The sequence below is a fragment of the Thrips palmi genome, unplaced genomic scaffold, assembly GCF_012932325.1.
Source record: "Thrips palmi isolate BJ-2018 unplaced genomic scaffold, TpBJ-2018v1 HiC_scaffold_18, whole genome shotgun sequence".
NCBI lineage: Eukaryota > Metazoa > Arthropoda > Insecta > Thysanoptera > Thripidae > Thrips > Thrips palmi.
The window spans coordinates 11,414,578-11,427,953 of NW_023144627.1; the positions used below are offsets into that span (position 1 = coordinate 11,414,578).

Consider the following 13,376-nt stretch of genomic DNA (forward strand, 5'->3'; position numbering starts at 1 on the left):
ATTTCAATCTTTGACTTGAAGTCCCAAACGTCACCTCAAGCACCCCGTATTGTTAAATCCATCAAATGTCCTATCGAAGAATTCAATTTTGCTGTTTCGTCGTAATTTGCCATAGTTTTATCCATTGGAATATGACTCATGTTAAGTTGGGCGCTAACCTAGGACTCTTCGAGAGGATTCCGCTGCACTAACATGCCAGTCATTCAGTCATTCACGACGCGTTCAAATTTTTGGCGCGCTCTGGATTTCCTCTTGCGTCCGACGGGATATCCGCATTTGCCTAGCAACTGGATGCGGTAGCCATAGACACCACAAACGCCAGAGTCAACAAAAACAACTGGATTTTGACTTTGTACAACCGCTATTGTTGTTGTTTTTGTGCGTCGTTTCGATCGCAGCACTTAGCCTCGTTCTAAGTGGTTTTGTCGAGTATTGTTATGCCCTAAATCGTGGCAGTGTTGACGAGAATTCTCTGTTTATTGCGGCGTTTGTCACGCAAGATGGCGATATTTCATTAGTTGAACTAGTTACATTTGAGCTCATGTCGCTGGTTTAGCACTGTTTTGACAGTGAAAGTGCATCCGTGACCCACGTTTTTCTTCTACTTCCTCGTTAGACAATCCTTGAGGAGCCATGGATTACCCCAGGGTCAATATTCTTTAGTAAGTGCCGTTTCGTTTGAGTGGGTTTGTCTCTTCTACTGTACTTTCATGTTGATAAATTGATCCCTTACTAGTTTTTGAGAGTAAAGAAACGTTCAAGTTTGTAATCTTTCTGGCTTCATTCAGTGCCCTTTTCACGTCGGGTTTGTCTGTACCTTTTCCCGCGGTACTTGGCGCATCACATGCATTAGGCAGAAGCCTTAACCTAACTGTCAGTCAACAATAGTGTTAATGTTATTTGATAGCAGATGTTCTCTTCATTTAATGGTTGGGTTATCATTTGGTTAGATTTCATTTTCTGTTTTTGCCCCACTCCTTGTGTGTGGAACATAGCTTAAGTTTGAAGCATCTTCGGTAACCTTCACCAAGGATAAGCTACCATATGTATGTAAATATTAGCGATAATTGCCCTGTAAATTCTTTTACGCTTCACTCAACTCATCGAGTTGCTTGTAGTCTTGTTCAAGCAATTTGCATTAAGTGGAATTGCTGTCCTTTGTGGTTGAAAACGAATAATATGTTTGAACACATCAGTCAAAATACGCGCTGTGTACATCGCATTTCATTTACCAATGTAAAGTTGGCTACATTTGACCTCTAAACCCTGTGCTTATTGCAAAAGCCTCCTCAGAGAATTTCTGTGCCTGGCAGCTGGGCCTTGAATCTTTTTTAACGGGTCAACTTTGAATGAATGATCCATTCCAGCGCTGGTCAGTGAGTTTCACAATGAAGGGGGCTGTTGGACCAGAGCAGTCAAAGTGCGGGCTGGTGCTTCCATTTCCATGTGAGGCCGCAGTTCCAGGAGGAGAGAGGGGGCTCCAGCGAAGCGTGACGGTAGCGGGTGCTGCCCGGTGCGGCAAGCCTAGGCAAGCCATAGGGGCGGGGGGTGGCTCGTGGAGGGTGCCGGGTGCCCGGTACCGCCAGACACGGCTTGCGCTAGCTCGCGCGGCCCTGTGCTGCCCTGTGCTGCCCTGCCACCTGTCACCGTGGCTGGCCGTTCACTGCAGTCCGTGCCAGCAGTGCTAGCGCATCGCCCGGTCGTGGCCGCATCGTGGCCTGTGGCTCGCCGAGATGCTCACCACGCTAGTCACCAGCCAGGGCGAGTGCTTGTCCTTTCTCCTCGTCCTTGGTCCCTTAAGGTTTCGGGATCGACACAAGTGTGGAGCCAGGCAGTACCAGGCGGTAGTGGCTCTCTGGCCCGACGCGCCTGTGAACGGTCGCGTAGGCCGGTCCGCCGAGCGCGCGCGCGCGCCGGGTTGCATCCTGGCATTGCAGGGGCTCCTCTCCCTGTGCTTTGTGCTACTGCTAAGTGTGAGTCTGGTTGTTTGCAGGCTACGCCGCCAGCCGGCTGGAGATGGCTTCGACGCAGTCCTTCGACCTGGCGGTCGGGGCCGCGGCGGGCGGCGCTGGCGGTGCTGGCGGCGACGCGGTGCGGGATGACGACTCGCCGCCCCTGTCGCTGCGGGCCACCGCGCCCCGCACGCGCGTGTCGCACATCACGCTGCACGCGCTTCAGCAGGTGAGTCTCACTCTCACTCCTCGATGAGCACGTCCAGTGCTGTTCATTCAAACAGTAAAAAATGGTTTTGTTTTCAGAATGGCAGCGGCGACGGCAGCAGCTCGGGCGAGTCCTGCGACGGCACCGTGACGACCGCCGTGGTGGTGGGCCAGGTCGGCCAGGTCGGCCCCGGCGACGACGACGAGACTGGGGACGCGCACGTGCTCACGCCGTCGGCCATCGTCGGGCCGCACCACTACATCACCGTCGCTGGTGAGTGCACCGCACCCCTCACCCCCCACCACCCCCACCTCGTCAGGCCTTTGGTTTGGTTTGGTTTGGATCGGATCGGTTTGGTTCAGAGAAAGTACGGGACTGCAGTCCCATCTCAGCAGCAGGGTCCTTGACATTGGAAGTATTTTGTAGTGGTTCGAGAGTAGTGACACTAAAAGCAAATTTTGCTTAGAATTTGATGACGCATATTTTTTTTTGTATCCAATGAAACACGGAAATTATTGCTAAATTTCTGTGCACCTCGTAGATTTAGTAAGTAACTGTAGGATTTTGATACGAGAATTTAACATGCATTTTCCTTATCACCTTATCAACTACAAATTCTTAAACTAGAACCTGAGATGAGAAAACAGTTAGCATTTTGTATCTACCTACCTATTTGCTTCTTCATTTAAAATTTGGAATTGAAAAAAAAATGCCTGTCATTTGAGAATTATATGCATTGTAGAAGTTGGTAGCAATTACTCACTTGCAGCAGTTGGACAGGTTGAGTAGTGAAGCTTAGGTTCTATTCTCTACTGATGTTGTGTTTCATGCTGCGCTTCTAGAGGAGGATGGTTCGCGTTCTTACGCGCCCCTCACACCTCTAAGCACCGTTGGTAAGATTGCAATTTAGAATAATTTTTGTATCAGCATAACTTTTGCAATACACCAGTTGCTCTTATGTTTGTCTGCTTTTCAAGTGCAACTGTTTTTTGGTACTGAAGCCAAGTGTACGTCATATACTTAAAGTATGTGTAATGCTCTTTTAGTTTCTTTTGTTGGATCTTTTATGATTGCTAATTTTTAACTGTTAATTTAACTTATCCTTTTTTTAAAAAATCCTCATTTTGAAAATGACAAAATGTTTTTATCTGATCTAATTTGTATTGCTTTCCCTCTTTTTTCAGTGGCTGATAGTGATGGAGTTGGTGTGAGTGTTGGGTCAGATTCATCTCAGACCCAAGGTATTCAGCCCACTTTTGTTCAGTATGTTGAAGGAACAGGAGACCAGATCTACACTAGTAATGGACAAATGTGAGTAATCACTGTTTAATGTAGCTCATTTCAAACTGCATCATCTGAGGAATTACTTTGATTTTTCAGGGCTTATCCATTGTATGTCGGAGAATATCAGTCTACATCAGGACAATATTATACTGGTTCTACTACACCTGTTACTTACTCTCAGGTGCATCAGGTTATCTTCGTAGTTTTGTATATTTTATTTTATTTTTTCTTCATTTTTTTTTTAATTTTGGCTAACACTAAGTGTTTTTAAGGTCTGCCCTGTTGTGGACAGAGTTCTGTTTTGATGAGTAATTCTGATATGTATAACAATTCAATATCCTTTTCAGGCCACAAACTCTATTGGACAAACCAATGTAGGATCAAGTCACATTCTTACTCAGAATGCTTCTAGTGGCACCTACATTATCCAATCATCTGTGGAAGCAGATACGTCCCACAACATACTCAGCGGAAGCCGATCTAGTCCTCAAACTGTTGCCGCTGTAAGCACTGTTTTCTTCCTCCAAATTTTGCTTTGCTTATGTGCTTTTCCAATTTGTTTGGCTGATGCTAACTCATTTCACTAAACCAAGTAAGACAATCTTCCCCTTTATTTCTGTTTGAGGAACTTAACATTCTAGCGAGATTTCAGCTGAAGTCCATTCAAAGCTACTTAATGTGTAACTTTTAACTTATGTTTGCACCACTGGGTAAGCTAACTTTGCTTGTTGCCAGAGGAGTCATACTAATCATATCTTCCCAATCTTGATTCCAATGAAATTCTAGGATATGTGAATTTTATTTGATGCATATCCACTAAGACCACAAAGGAACACATTAAGTATATTACACATTCGCTTTTGAAAACTTTGAGAGATGTTTTCCTTTTTGTGGTGTCTGGGTCAGAGGTGTTAGGAAGGTGGATCACTGCAGCTTTTTCACTCTCCTTGCTTTAGTGCTTTATTAAAATGGCTGCACAGTGTACGACAAGTGCGCTCATGAATGAAATCCGTCTGCCGATTGACATTTCATTCATCTAGCTGCACCTGTGGTGTGCTGTGTTGCTGACTGGTATGGATTCTGGAACATGGAACATGGGTGGGGCATGTGTGTGCAGCAGGATGGCGGAGGTGTTTCCTACATAAACAACAACTCGCCGCTAGATGAGGATGGCCAACCTAGTCTCCTTTCACACGCTACGCGAGTCTCCCCTGCCACTGTAAGTCCCTTAGCATGCTGTCTGCTTGAAATTTCTCCTATAGTCTCATGCCATCAATCTCATTTCTCCACTTCAACTTCAATGGTGTCACGCATCCAACAACTTTTGCTTGTCACCTTGTTTTCCTTCTCTTATTTCTACTCAAGATTGTGGTAAATGTAATCAATCAGCGTTGTTCATCTGAGCAGCAGTTCTCACATTGTCTGTCTAATTTCTAGCATTAATGGTTAATTTTAATATGCAAGAGTCAGTTTGTGCTATCTAGCATGTTTGTTGGTGGCATGAGGTGGTGTTCATTATGGATTCTATAATATTGACACTGGTCAACTTACTGCTGTAATTGAAATAAACCTAAAGTTTCTGTTTTGCTGCCTAACAGCTGATACACTTCTTGTTATAAATGGTGGATCAACATTCTTGGTCTTTGGAGTGTATGTTACCTTATACATTCCACATTGGTCCTCTCAAAATGTATTTTGTTCAATTATATTTTTCTCATTGTTTATTATTTTTCGATTGTTTTTGAAGAAGCAGATGTAAGAAGTTGATTGCTCTGTATTCCAGGTTCAGTGGCTGTTGGAAAACTATGAGACTGCTGAAGGTGTTTCGTTACCTCGCTCAACACTTTACTATCACTATCTTCGTCACTGTAATGACCACAAGCTTGACCCAGTGAATGCTGCTTCCTTTGGAAAGTTAATCAGATCTGTGTTTCTGGGCTTGCGTACGAGAAGACTAGGCACTAGGTAAGGAAATCATGCTCTGAAATGAATATACTGCAGCAATAATTTGAAGTGTCTCTCTCCTATCCCCTTTTTTCTGTTGATCCTTTCTCACCTACATTTGCATTCTGTTTCTCATGTGTTCTCATTGTCACAGGGGGAATTCAAAGTATCATTACTATGGTATCCGTGTAAAGCCTGGATCAGACCTGACAAATGTATCTGATGATGGGTCGCCAGTTGCTCCTCGATCTCAAGGTACCAAAAGATCAAAGGCCCCCCAACGTTCAGAAAATAGTGCGAGTTCTGATAATTCAAATCCACCTCCTGCACAGGTTAGTGACATAAAGTTTGTTTTTGGTTTAGTAACTATACAAATGTTGAAATTCTTTATTCCCTGTTTTGCTTCCTTTCAGCAACATCAGAACAACCATCAGCAATACATTGGAGATAGTAGTCAGGCCATGCCTGACTTTCCTCAAATCGAGTTTCCTTCTCATTCTTTATTACCTGAAGATTGTACCTTTGAAGATGTTGATACTTTCCGTAGCATTTATAGGGAGCATTGTGAGGTAACCATCTTAAACAGTTCCTTTCACTGTTACAGTATATTTCTTGAAAATTTATATGTAATATCACTTTGAATTTTGTGTGTTTGAAGGCTTTCTTAGATGCAATCGTCAACTTAGAATTTATGACAGTTGAAAGCCTATGGCGGGAGTTTTGGCGCAGTCAGGATAACAACAATGGTGATGAATGTGAAGAAGAAAAGTACTTGTCAAAGTAAGTTTTGGAATACCTTCAGAGTACAATTATATTATCAGCCTATTTTAGGATTCATTAGGGTATGTTCATTTCTGTTGCAATTTTGTTCCTCAGAACCAAACTGTTCCTTCTCTGCAACTGCACTCCTATACAAAATTTTGTGCGCACTGTAGATTTTGCCTTTTACCAAAAACTGGTTGAGGTCCTCATTCCTGATGTTCTTCGTCCCATACCAAGTAAGTGGGAATCATTCTTCACATCCACATCCGGCACATGTGCCATACTGACTTAAATCCTGTTTTCTCAGCTGCTTTGACCCAAGCTATTCGGAACTTCTCGAAAGGCCTTGAAGCCTGGTTGACTGTTGCCATGGTGGGTTGTCCTGATGAAATGAAAAATATCAAAGTAAGTTCACATACAGCAGCAATAGTCTGCTTTTCCTTCTTAAATTTTTTAATTTAAATTTATCTTTGTTAGAATGTTTGTTAACATTCATTGCAATTTTCAGCTTGGTGCAGCTGGAGCCTTTGCTCAAACACTTCGGAGGTATACTTCACTAAACCATCTTGCCCAGGCAGCTCGAGCTGTTCTTCAAAACAGTGCACAAATCAATCAAATGTTAACTGATTTAAATCGTGTTGACTTTCACAACGTTCAAGAGCAGGTAACAGAATTCGAAAAAAAAATATTTGTTTACCCTTGGTATGAATTCTTTGTGTAGTTGCTTACATATTTGTATATTTACAGGCATCTTGGGTTTGTCAGTGTGATAGTCTAATTGTCCAGCAATTAGAAACAGACTTCAAAATGACACTTCAACAACAGAATTCGCTTGAACAATGGGCAGAGTGGTTACAGGGAGTTGTAGATCAGGTTCTTAAACCATATGAAGGGAAACCTAACTTTTCAACTGCTGCCAGACAATTTCTTTTGAAGTGGTCTTTTTACAAGTAAGAAATTGTGATTCCAGTGTGTGTGTGTGTGTTCTTTCTGTTTCTGACATTTTAAGTGTGATAATTGAAAATATTTTTTGATGTCCTTTCAGTTCGATGGTGATAAGAGATTTGACATTACGCAGTGCTGCTAGTTTCGGATCATTCCATTTGATTCGTTTATTGTATGATGAATATATGTTCTATTTGGTAGAACATAGAGTGGCCAAAGCCCTAGGGGAAACTCCAATCGCTGTTATAGGAGAGGTATGTATTCAAAATCTTTAGTAATTTGTTATTAGTTTTTAAATTACTTTTTGAAAAAAAAATTTAATGGTATTTTTACGCATTTTATTTTTAGAAAGGGACTGAGACTGAATTCCTACAAAATGGTAATGGCAGCTCGGATTCAACCAATTCTTCATCTGTGGATCAAATTTCCGTTAGCACATCTGGTGTTGTACAACTTAACCCCAGCAAACGTTTAAAGCTTGAAAGCTAGCATCTTGTTTTGCTTTTTATCTCTATTTAGGTGATAAATTCAGTATTTAAATTTTCACTGCAATTTCAGTGTTTTGGTTATCAAAGGTTTGAAGTGATCGCTGTTACTGGTTCAAACTGGGTACACAAAGTGAGTGTTTGTGTGTGCGCGCGCGCTTGTGTGTGTGAGTGTGAAGCTAAGACCTTAATGTCCTTTGGTGTCTTTAGTGGTTGTGTAGTGATATTTACTCCAATGTTTTCCTTACTGTGGCATTTCTAAAATTAAGCTCCTCCTACTAATGAACAATCATATGCTGGGACTGGGACTGAGCTCAGTTTCCACAGACATCAGCCCTCAAACCTACAATTTCAGTAAGTGTTATTAACAGAATTCTACCATTTAAACTTTCCATATTTCAAAATGTTGAGGGAGACTTGTTTAAGATCTTGTAAAGTGATTGTTCTGATGCTTTTTTGCTCTTTTTTTATTCCTTGGGTTATGCTTTGTGCATTTATTATCGTTCATTTTTGATTTATTATCAGTATACACGATCTTTGAAGCCTTTACATGTGAATTCCTTCCATAGCTAAGTAACATGTGATATATTTTTGACTGGAATTTCAAGGGATTAATTGTATATTATTTTGGAGAATGTGAGTAGCTGGCTTGTTTATTCTAAAACAAAAACAACAACAAAATTTACACAATTTTTGTTTTGATATAAATTGGAGTAATTATTGTCTAGTATGACTGTTAAATATCTAGTAAGAAATTAAAGAAGCTTCTAAATTTATAGCCTGTTAAGAAATAAAGCTTGCTCATATTTAAATGTTCTCTACCAAGCTTTTATAGTATTTGTGTTGTTATGCAGAGTCAATTGTGACTGAATTCCTGGTTTGAGCGTGGTATGGTTGACTCTGTCAAAAGCTTTACTTAAGGATCTGTTTGCTGTAAATAAGGGGTGCAAATATCTGGTATCCTCAGGCACATCAATTTTATTTTGGTTTTGCCCTTAACCATTAAAATTAATGGGAGGTATCTCCTTCCATTTTTTAAAAGTCTCATCTAGCTTTCAGGGGAAAATCCCTTTTCTTTCTTATAAAATATGAATTTTGCTTTGTGATACTAGACAAACTAAATTAAAACTTTATTTTACTACAGTTTGTAAAGGTGTTAATCTGTGGCTTGCTTTTGGGGGACAGTTAACTCAAGTTTTGCTAGTAGTTTGAATTTTATGTGAAGAGGATGCATTGCTCAATCAAGACTGTTTCGAGTCTTCAGGTTTAGTTTTTGGGAACAAAAAACAGAAGGAAAGTTCATGTTATTTCTTAGAACTTCTAAGATCTTCCCTTTTTCCTGTCTGTTTTGTGCTGTTCACCTTTATCTCTATTCCTTTGTTGTCTTGATGTGCATCTGTTGAGTAGTTGTGAAAAATGTTTTGAATGTTTTTTGAATGTTTCATTTAAGATGTGGTTTTGTGGACCCTAAGTGAGTTTTAGCTAAAGCCTGAGTTTTAACAACAATTTGTCCATTCAGTAGTTATTTATTTAATCTGTGATTGAAATGTATATGTAAGTGTGCCCAATACCAAATGAATTTCTATTGCATAATGATGTTCTGTACTAACTACTGAAGCAAAAAATTCTCAAATTGTTAACAATGTTCTTGCATGAGCTTATGCATGATGTCATCAAATTGCGGAAGTTGTGTAAAGAAAGGGCTCATCCCCTCACTATATCAATTGGATAAGTTGCCTACGGGTTTATTTATCTGCGGTGGTGTCCTTTTGTCTTTCCAAATTTGTTTTGATTCCAGGAAATTATCTTCATACCTATTTAAAGAAAAAAATTCTTGCACTTCAACAATTACAGTTGGAAGGCATAGAGATATGTATAGTCTTTTGGTGCCATGGAACAAAACACTGATTGTCTTTTGACTACTCCCAGTGTAACTCTAGAAGAAGTGTTGTTTGCAACTGGTCTTTCTTTTTCTTTGTATGGTTATATACCAATTATTTTGTGTCTTGACCAGTGATTATTGCAAGCTGCTATAAATTTCTCAGTGGATAAAAGTGTCAAATGTATCTCAAAGTTTTGTTTTTGTGTTTATTAACTTGTCAGTTTTCTTTTATTTGTGAGATTTTTATTATTATTTTGAACACTTATTTTCATGATGAAAATGTGAGCTTTTGAGACTTAACGATAAAAAGAGCTTGCCATGTGTGCTTACCTATCTATCGGCATTTATGCTGTCAGACATGGCTTCGTTTAATGTAATGCATGGCCTTATGAGGAGAAGATTGTTATAGCTAGTCAAATGTGCGTTGCAACTTCATAATGTAAAGATCAATTTTGTGTGATTTCCTGTGCATTTATGTGACTTAATGAAATATGCTTGTAACAGAATATATGACGAGTAGAAAAACGATTCTGTTGTACTTTATCTCCACCGAGTTTTGCTGGAACACACTGAGGTTTCTGCAACTCCAGTCACTATTCCAAGGTGCAGGGGGGGTAAGGGGGGAGGGGCCGACGGCGGGAACTCTTTTGCATCTTAGCGAGGTAGTTAGCCCCAGGGCCGCGCCACCTAGGCAGGCACCCATTTGACATGCTGGGGTGGGGGGATGGGGACGCTTAGTGGGGCTCTAGGACCACCTCTCTTCGCACCGTTAGAGAGTTAGAGAGCGAGAGGGGCGGACGAGTGTTTGCTTCGCGTCTATATCTTAGCCAGGTTTGCCTTTGACAAAGCCGCGCCGTCAAGGTAGGCCACCCATTTGACAAGCTGCCGAAAAGAAGCGCTTCGGTGGAAAATTACAAGCCATACCCAGCCGGGATTTGAACCCAAGTACTTCTAGCCACGGTGAAATAGGATGAATAGGGTGAAAAGGAAACAAGGCTAGAATTATTCAATAAATTTATAAGAAGAGGAGGAGATACCACTTAATCGTGATTCACAGCCAACTGCGAGATGGGGTAGGGCCCACAAATCGCCACAAGTAACTCGGGTAATAACAAAAGCTGAGCTGATGGGTTCATTTTGCAGCATTGGAATGTTTGTACAGGTACATAAGTCAACTATACCCCTCAGAAAGACTCAGAACTAAATAGGTGGCTAGCACTATTTACCTAGGATGTTAAAAACAAAAAACAATATCAGTTCTTAGTTCTAGTTCAAATAAGCTGCACATAAATAAGTCTTGCCGTGATATTGATTAAGCTTAGAATGACTAAACCCACTCTAAGGAATGATATGAGTATTTTTGCCCATTTCATGCATTTGCTACACAAAATTGGCCTTTTAAAATTATAATAAAGGCATAGATCTACAAAAAACAGGTTGAATGATCATCAAACACCAGTTCCAAAAAACATTCAGTCACAAAATAATAATAGCAAATATTCTCAGTCACTCTCAAAAACCATAAAAGTCTTCACATTCATTTTAAAGCTCTTCATGTAATGTGGACAATGATGCATCATCAAATTCGAACCAGTCTCTGTACACTTGTTTAGGATCTACCATCCAATGTTTATGAAAGGAAATTGGCCGGTAAGATTCTAAATAGCCTTTTGCATAATCAGAGGGCCTTGCCTGAAAGAGAATTGAAATAAGATAAGAGCATAACACAAAAAAAAAGGGAGGGGGGCAATCAGCATGATTAGACAGGGGTTACCTGATGGAAATGTGGCGAATGAATAATAGGAACACCCAAATTTGCCAGACAGATTCCCAAGTACATGTCATCAGGTGTTGAATTTGATGGACAGATACAATTTTCTCCCTTGGCAAGAACCTGCACAAGTGGTATGCTGAGAATGATTCCACCACCACCTGTGATGTAATTGTAGCCTCCTGTCGCCCTTGGCAGAGCCACATTATATCCGTATCTTTCTCCTAGTGCCACTTTTGTAGACGCATTATAGCAGGACAGCAGTTTACGCAAACGCCCAACACTGGATTAAGCAATGTTTTAGAGTTACAACACAATATACAGAGAAAAAAAATTTCAACAATCCAAACAAATTTTTATTTACCTTAAAATTGTGTCATCGTCTGCAATGACCAACCATTTGATGCTGGGATCTACAATGTGCTGACTTGATACATAACTCAAAATCGCGAGTGTTTTCCCACAATGACCACGTTCAGTATTTGGTATTCCAAGACTTATTGAACCAACACTGGAGTCTGAAATTTAAAAAAATGAAAATTTTGTAAAACTTGTCTTTAAAAATGTTCTTGACAGATTTAATTTGGAAATAAGAACCCACCTTCTACATCACTGAAAAAATTAATTCGAGATGTGTATTTACCCCAAGTATCCTTCACTACAGGTAGTCTTTCTTTATGAAACTTGGAACAGGTTTTCACAGCAAAATAGATATCTTTGGACTTTACTGGTTTCTCCTAAATAATTCAATAACTTTCATTTTAACCAATTTAAATATTTTTACCCATGCTTCATAAGGCCATGGTACTTACACAAGGAACAAAAATATGTGGTTTTGTGACACAATGAGGTCCTGGTCTAGCACACATAGAATCTAAGTGCCTTAACTCTGGACCTTTCCCCTCCTGCCATATAAAAAGAGCAAGCTCATGAGCAGCATCGATCGAAAAGTCTGGATTTTTTGGATAATCACCTACTTGCAACCTTTGTGACAACCTGAAAGCAGAGATGGAGAAAAACATGAGGCCCACTCAAAAGTTGTTGAAGTACTACTCATTCAGAATGTCCGGAATCTTACTTTTTTATTAAATCGATAGTCATAATAACTCCTGACGCTAAATTGGGGTATTTGAATGCGTTGGGGTTCTTGGGAAAAGCAAAGTGATGAATAATTGTAGTATCTTGATCTCTTAATGCATGACCATACCATCTCTCCTGGAAAAAAATTGAGAAGTGAATACAAGTTTTGTGCATAATAGAACTGTAAGATAACTTTTTTCCAGCCTCTACCTGTTTTGGAGCATATTTCCCAAGAACTTTCAAAAGTTTGACAGCATCAACAGAAGTAGAGCTTTGACAAAATAGAATGTATGAACTGTTTTTACCATACATTGAGTCCAATCTGAAAAGATGTTCAGAAACTATTAGTCTAAGAAATGCGACAGCATATTCTTGGCTGAATATAATTATTTGAAACTTGAATAATGCATTGAGAAAACCCCCTATTTCATGGGATACATACTGTGGTAATATTGGTAAAAGTGTCCATGCTCCAGGATGAACAAAGTCAGTATGCGCAAAATGCATAGGTGGTGGAGCCTGTAGAACAATCAGGTTCACTAATTTGTTTTGCTAGAAAAAGATGACATTGAAGGCATTTTTAAATTGAATACCATTTGGAGTGTTTCTGCTTGCTTGTATATGTTGTCTCGTAGATTTTCAGCTAGAGATGTATCATAAGGGTCTTGCTGACTCATGACAACAACAACAATATCTCGAAGGACTGTAAATTGTTGCAAGGTGAAATAATTACAGCAATTGGGTTTAGAATATTTAGAGAGAATAGTTGCTAAACTGAGATCCCATGTGATACACAATACTTACGCAGCCTTTGAGCAAGAGTCGTAACATAGAAAAATACAAAGAGAAAATAAAACAACTGAAACATGTTGGTGACTTTCATCTTCAACCAGAAACAAGGCTGTAACCAAGGTGGCTGTAACAAAAATAGTGACTGTCAGCGATCACACAGCTCGAAAAGGATGAAGGAAAGTTTAGAACAGAGGGGACATTTGCTGTCACTAAGAGGTGTCATTTCGTGGTTATGGTCGTCCAACAAAACAAACAAAACTGTCGTGCGAAT

At 40.1% G+C, this 13,376-nt stretch overlaps 2 protein-coding genes across 6 annotated transcripts; one reads left to right on the forward strand and one right to left on the reverse strand.

Annotated features, from left to right (window-relative positions):
- The first annotated feature begins 263 nt into the window (after positions 1–263).
- LOC117645424 (DNA-binding protein RFX2) lies at positions 264–9,990 on the forward strand. Of its 5 annotated transcripts, none has more exons than XM_034385619.1 (18): positions 264–662; positions 1,994–2,181; positions 2,259–2,433; positions 3,003–3,053; positions 3,345–3,471; positions 3,541–3,634; positions 3,792–3,947; positions 4,562–4,663; positions 5,228–5,409; positions 5,543–5,720; positions 5,802–5,957; positions 6,047–6,168; positions 6,265–6,386; positions 6,458–6,555; positions 6,659–6,814; positions 6,898–7,100; positions 7,196–7,349; positions 7,444–9,990. In XM_034385619.1, the coding sequence occupies exons 2-18, from the start codon at positions 2,017–2,019 to the stop codon at positions 7,582–7,584; spliced, it is 2,382 nt and encodes a 793-aa protein (XP_034241510.1). In that variant the 5' UTR covers positions 264–662; positions 1,994–2,016; the 3' UTR covers positions 7,585–9,990. The 5 variants fall into 5 exon arrangements, with proteins under 5 accessions (XP_034241510.1, XP_034241511.1, XP_034241512.1 ...); XM_034385620.1 differs by having other exon boundaries at positions 4,565–4,663; XM_034385621.1 differs by having other exon boundaries at positions 3,541–3,625.
- A 472-nt stretch (positions 9,991–10,462) lies between these two features.
- On the reverse strand, positions 10,463–13,342 carry LOC117645426 (beta-1,3-glucosyltransferase). The gene is made up of 10 exons (XM_034385624.1): positions 13,118–13,342; positions 12,907–13,016; positions 12,756–12,832; positions 12,524–12,635; positions 12,312–12,448; positions 12,046–12,229; positions 11,835–11,970; positions 11,598–11,751; positions 11,237–11,516; positions 10,463–11,154 (listed from the first exon to the last, which is right to left on the reverse strand). The coding sequence occupies exons 1-10, from the start codon at positions 13,194–13,196 to the stop codon at positions 11,005–11,007; spliced, it is 1,419 nt and encodes a 472-aa protein (XP_034241515.1). The 5' UTR covers positions 13,197–13,342; the 3' UTR covers positions 10,463–11,004.
- Positions 13,343–13,376: the final 34 nt, after the last annotated feature.

Coding starts and splice junctions, on each gene's coding strand:
- LOC117645424 (XM_034385619.1), top strand. CDS start 2,017: ATGGCTTCGACGCAGTCCTTCGACCTGGCGGTCGGGGCCGCGGCGGGC. Junction 4,664..5,227: donor CGCGAGTCTCCCCTGCCACT/GTAAGTCCCTTA, acceptor TCTGTATTCCAG/GTTCAGTGGCTGTTGGAAAA. Junction 5,721..5,801: donor CAAATCCACCTCCTGCACAG/GTTAGTGACATA, acceptor GCTTCCTTTCAG/CAACATCAGAACAACCATCA.
- LOC117645426 (XM_034385624.1), bottom strand. CDS start 13,196: ATGAAAGTCACCAACATGTTTCAGTTGTTTTATTTTCTCTTTGTATTT. Junction 12,636..12,755: donor CTTTTACCAATATTACCACA/GTATGTATCCCA, acceptor ACATCTTTTCAG/ATTGGACTCAATGTATGGTA. Junction 11,752..11,834: donor TTTTTTCAGTGATGTAGAAG/GTGGGTTCTTAT, acceptor TTTAAATTTCAG/ACTCCAGTGTTGGTTCAATA.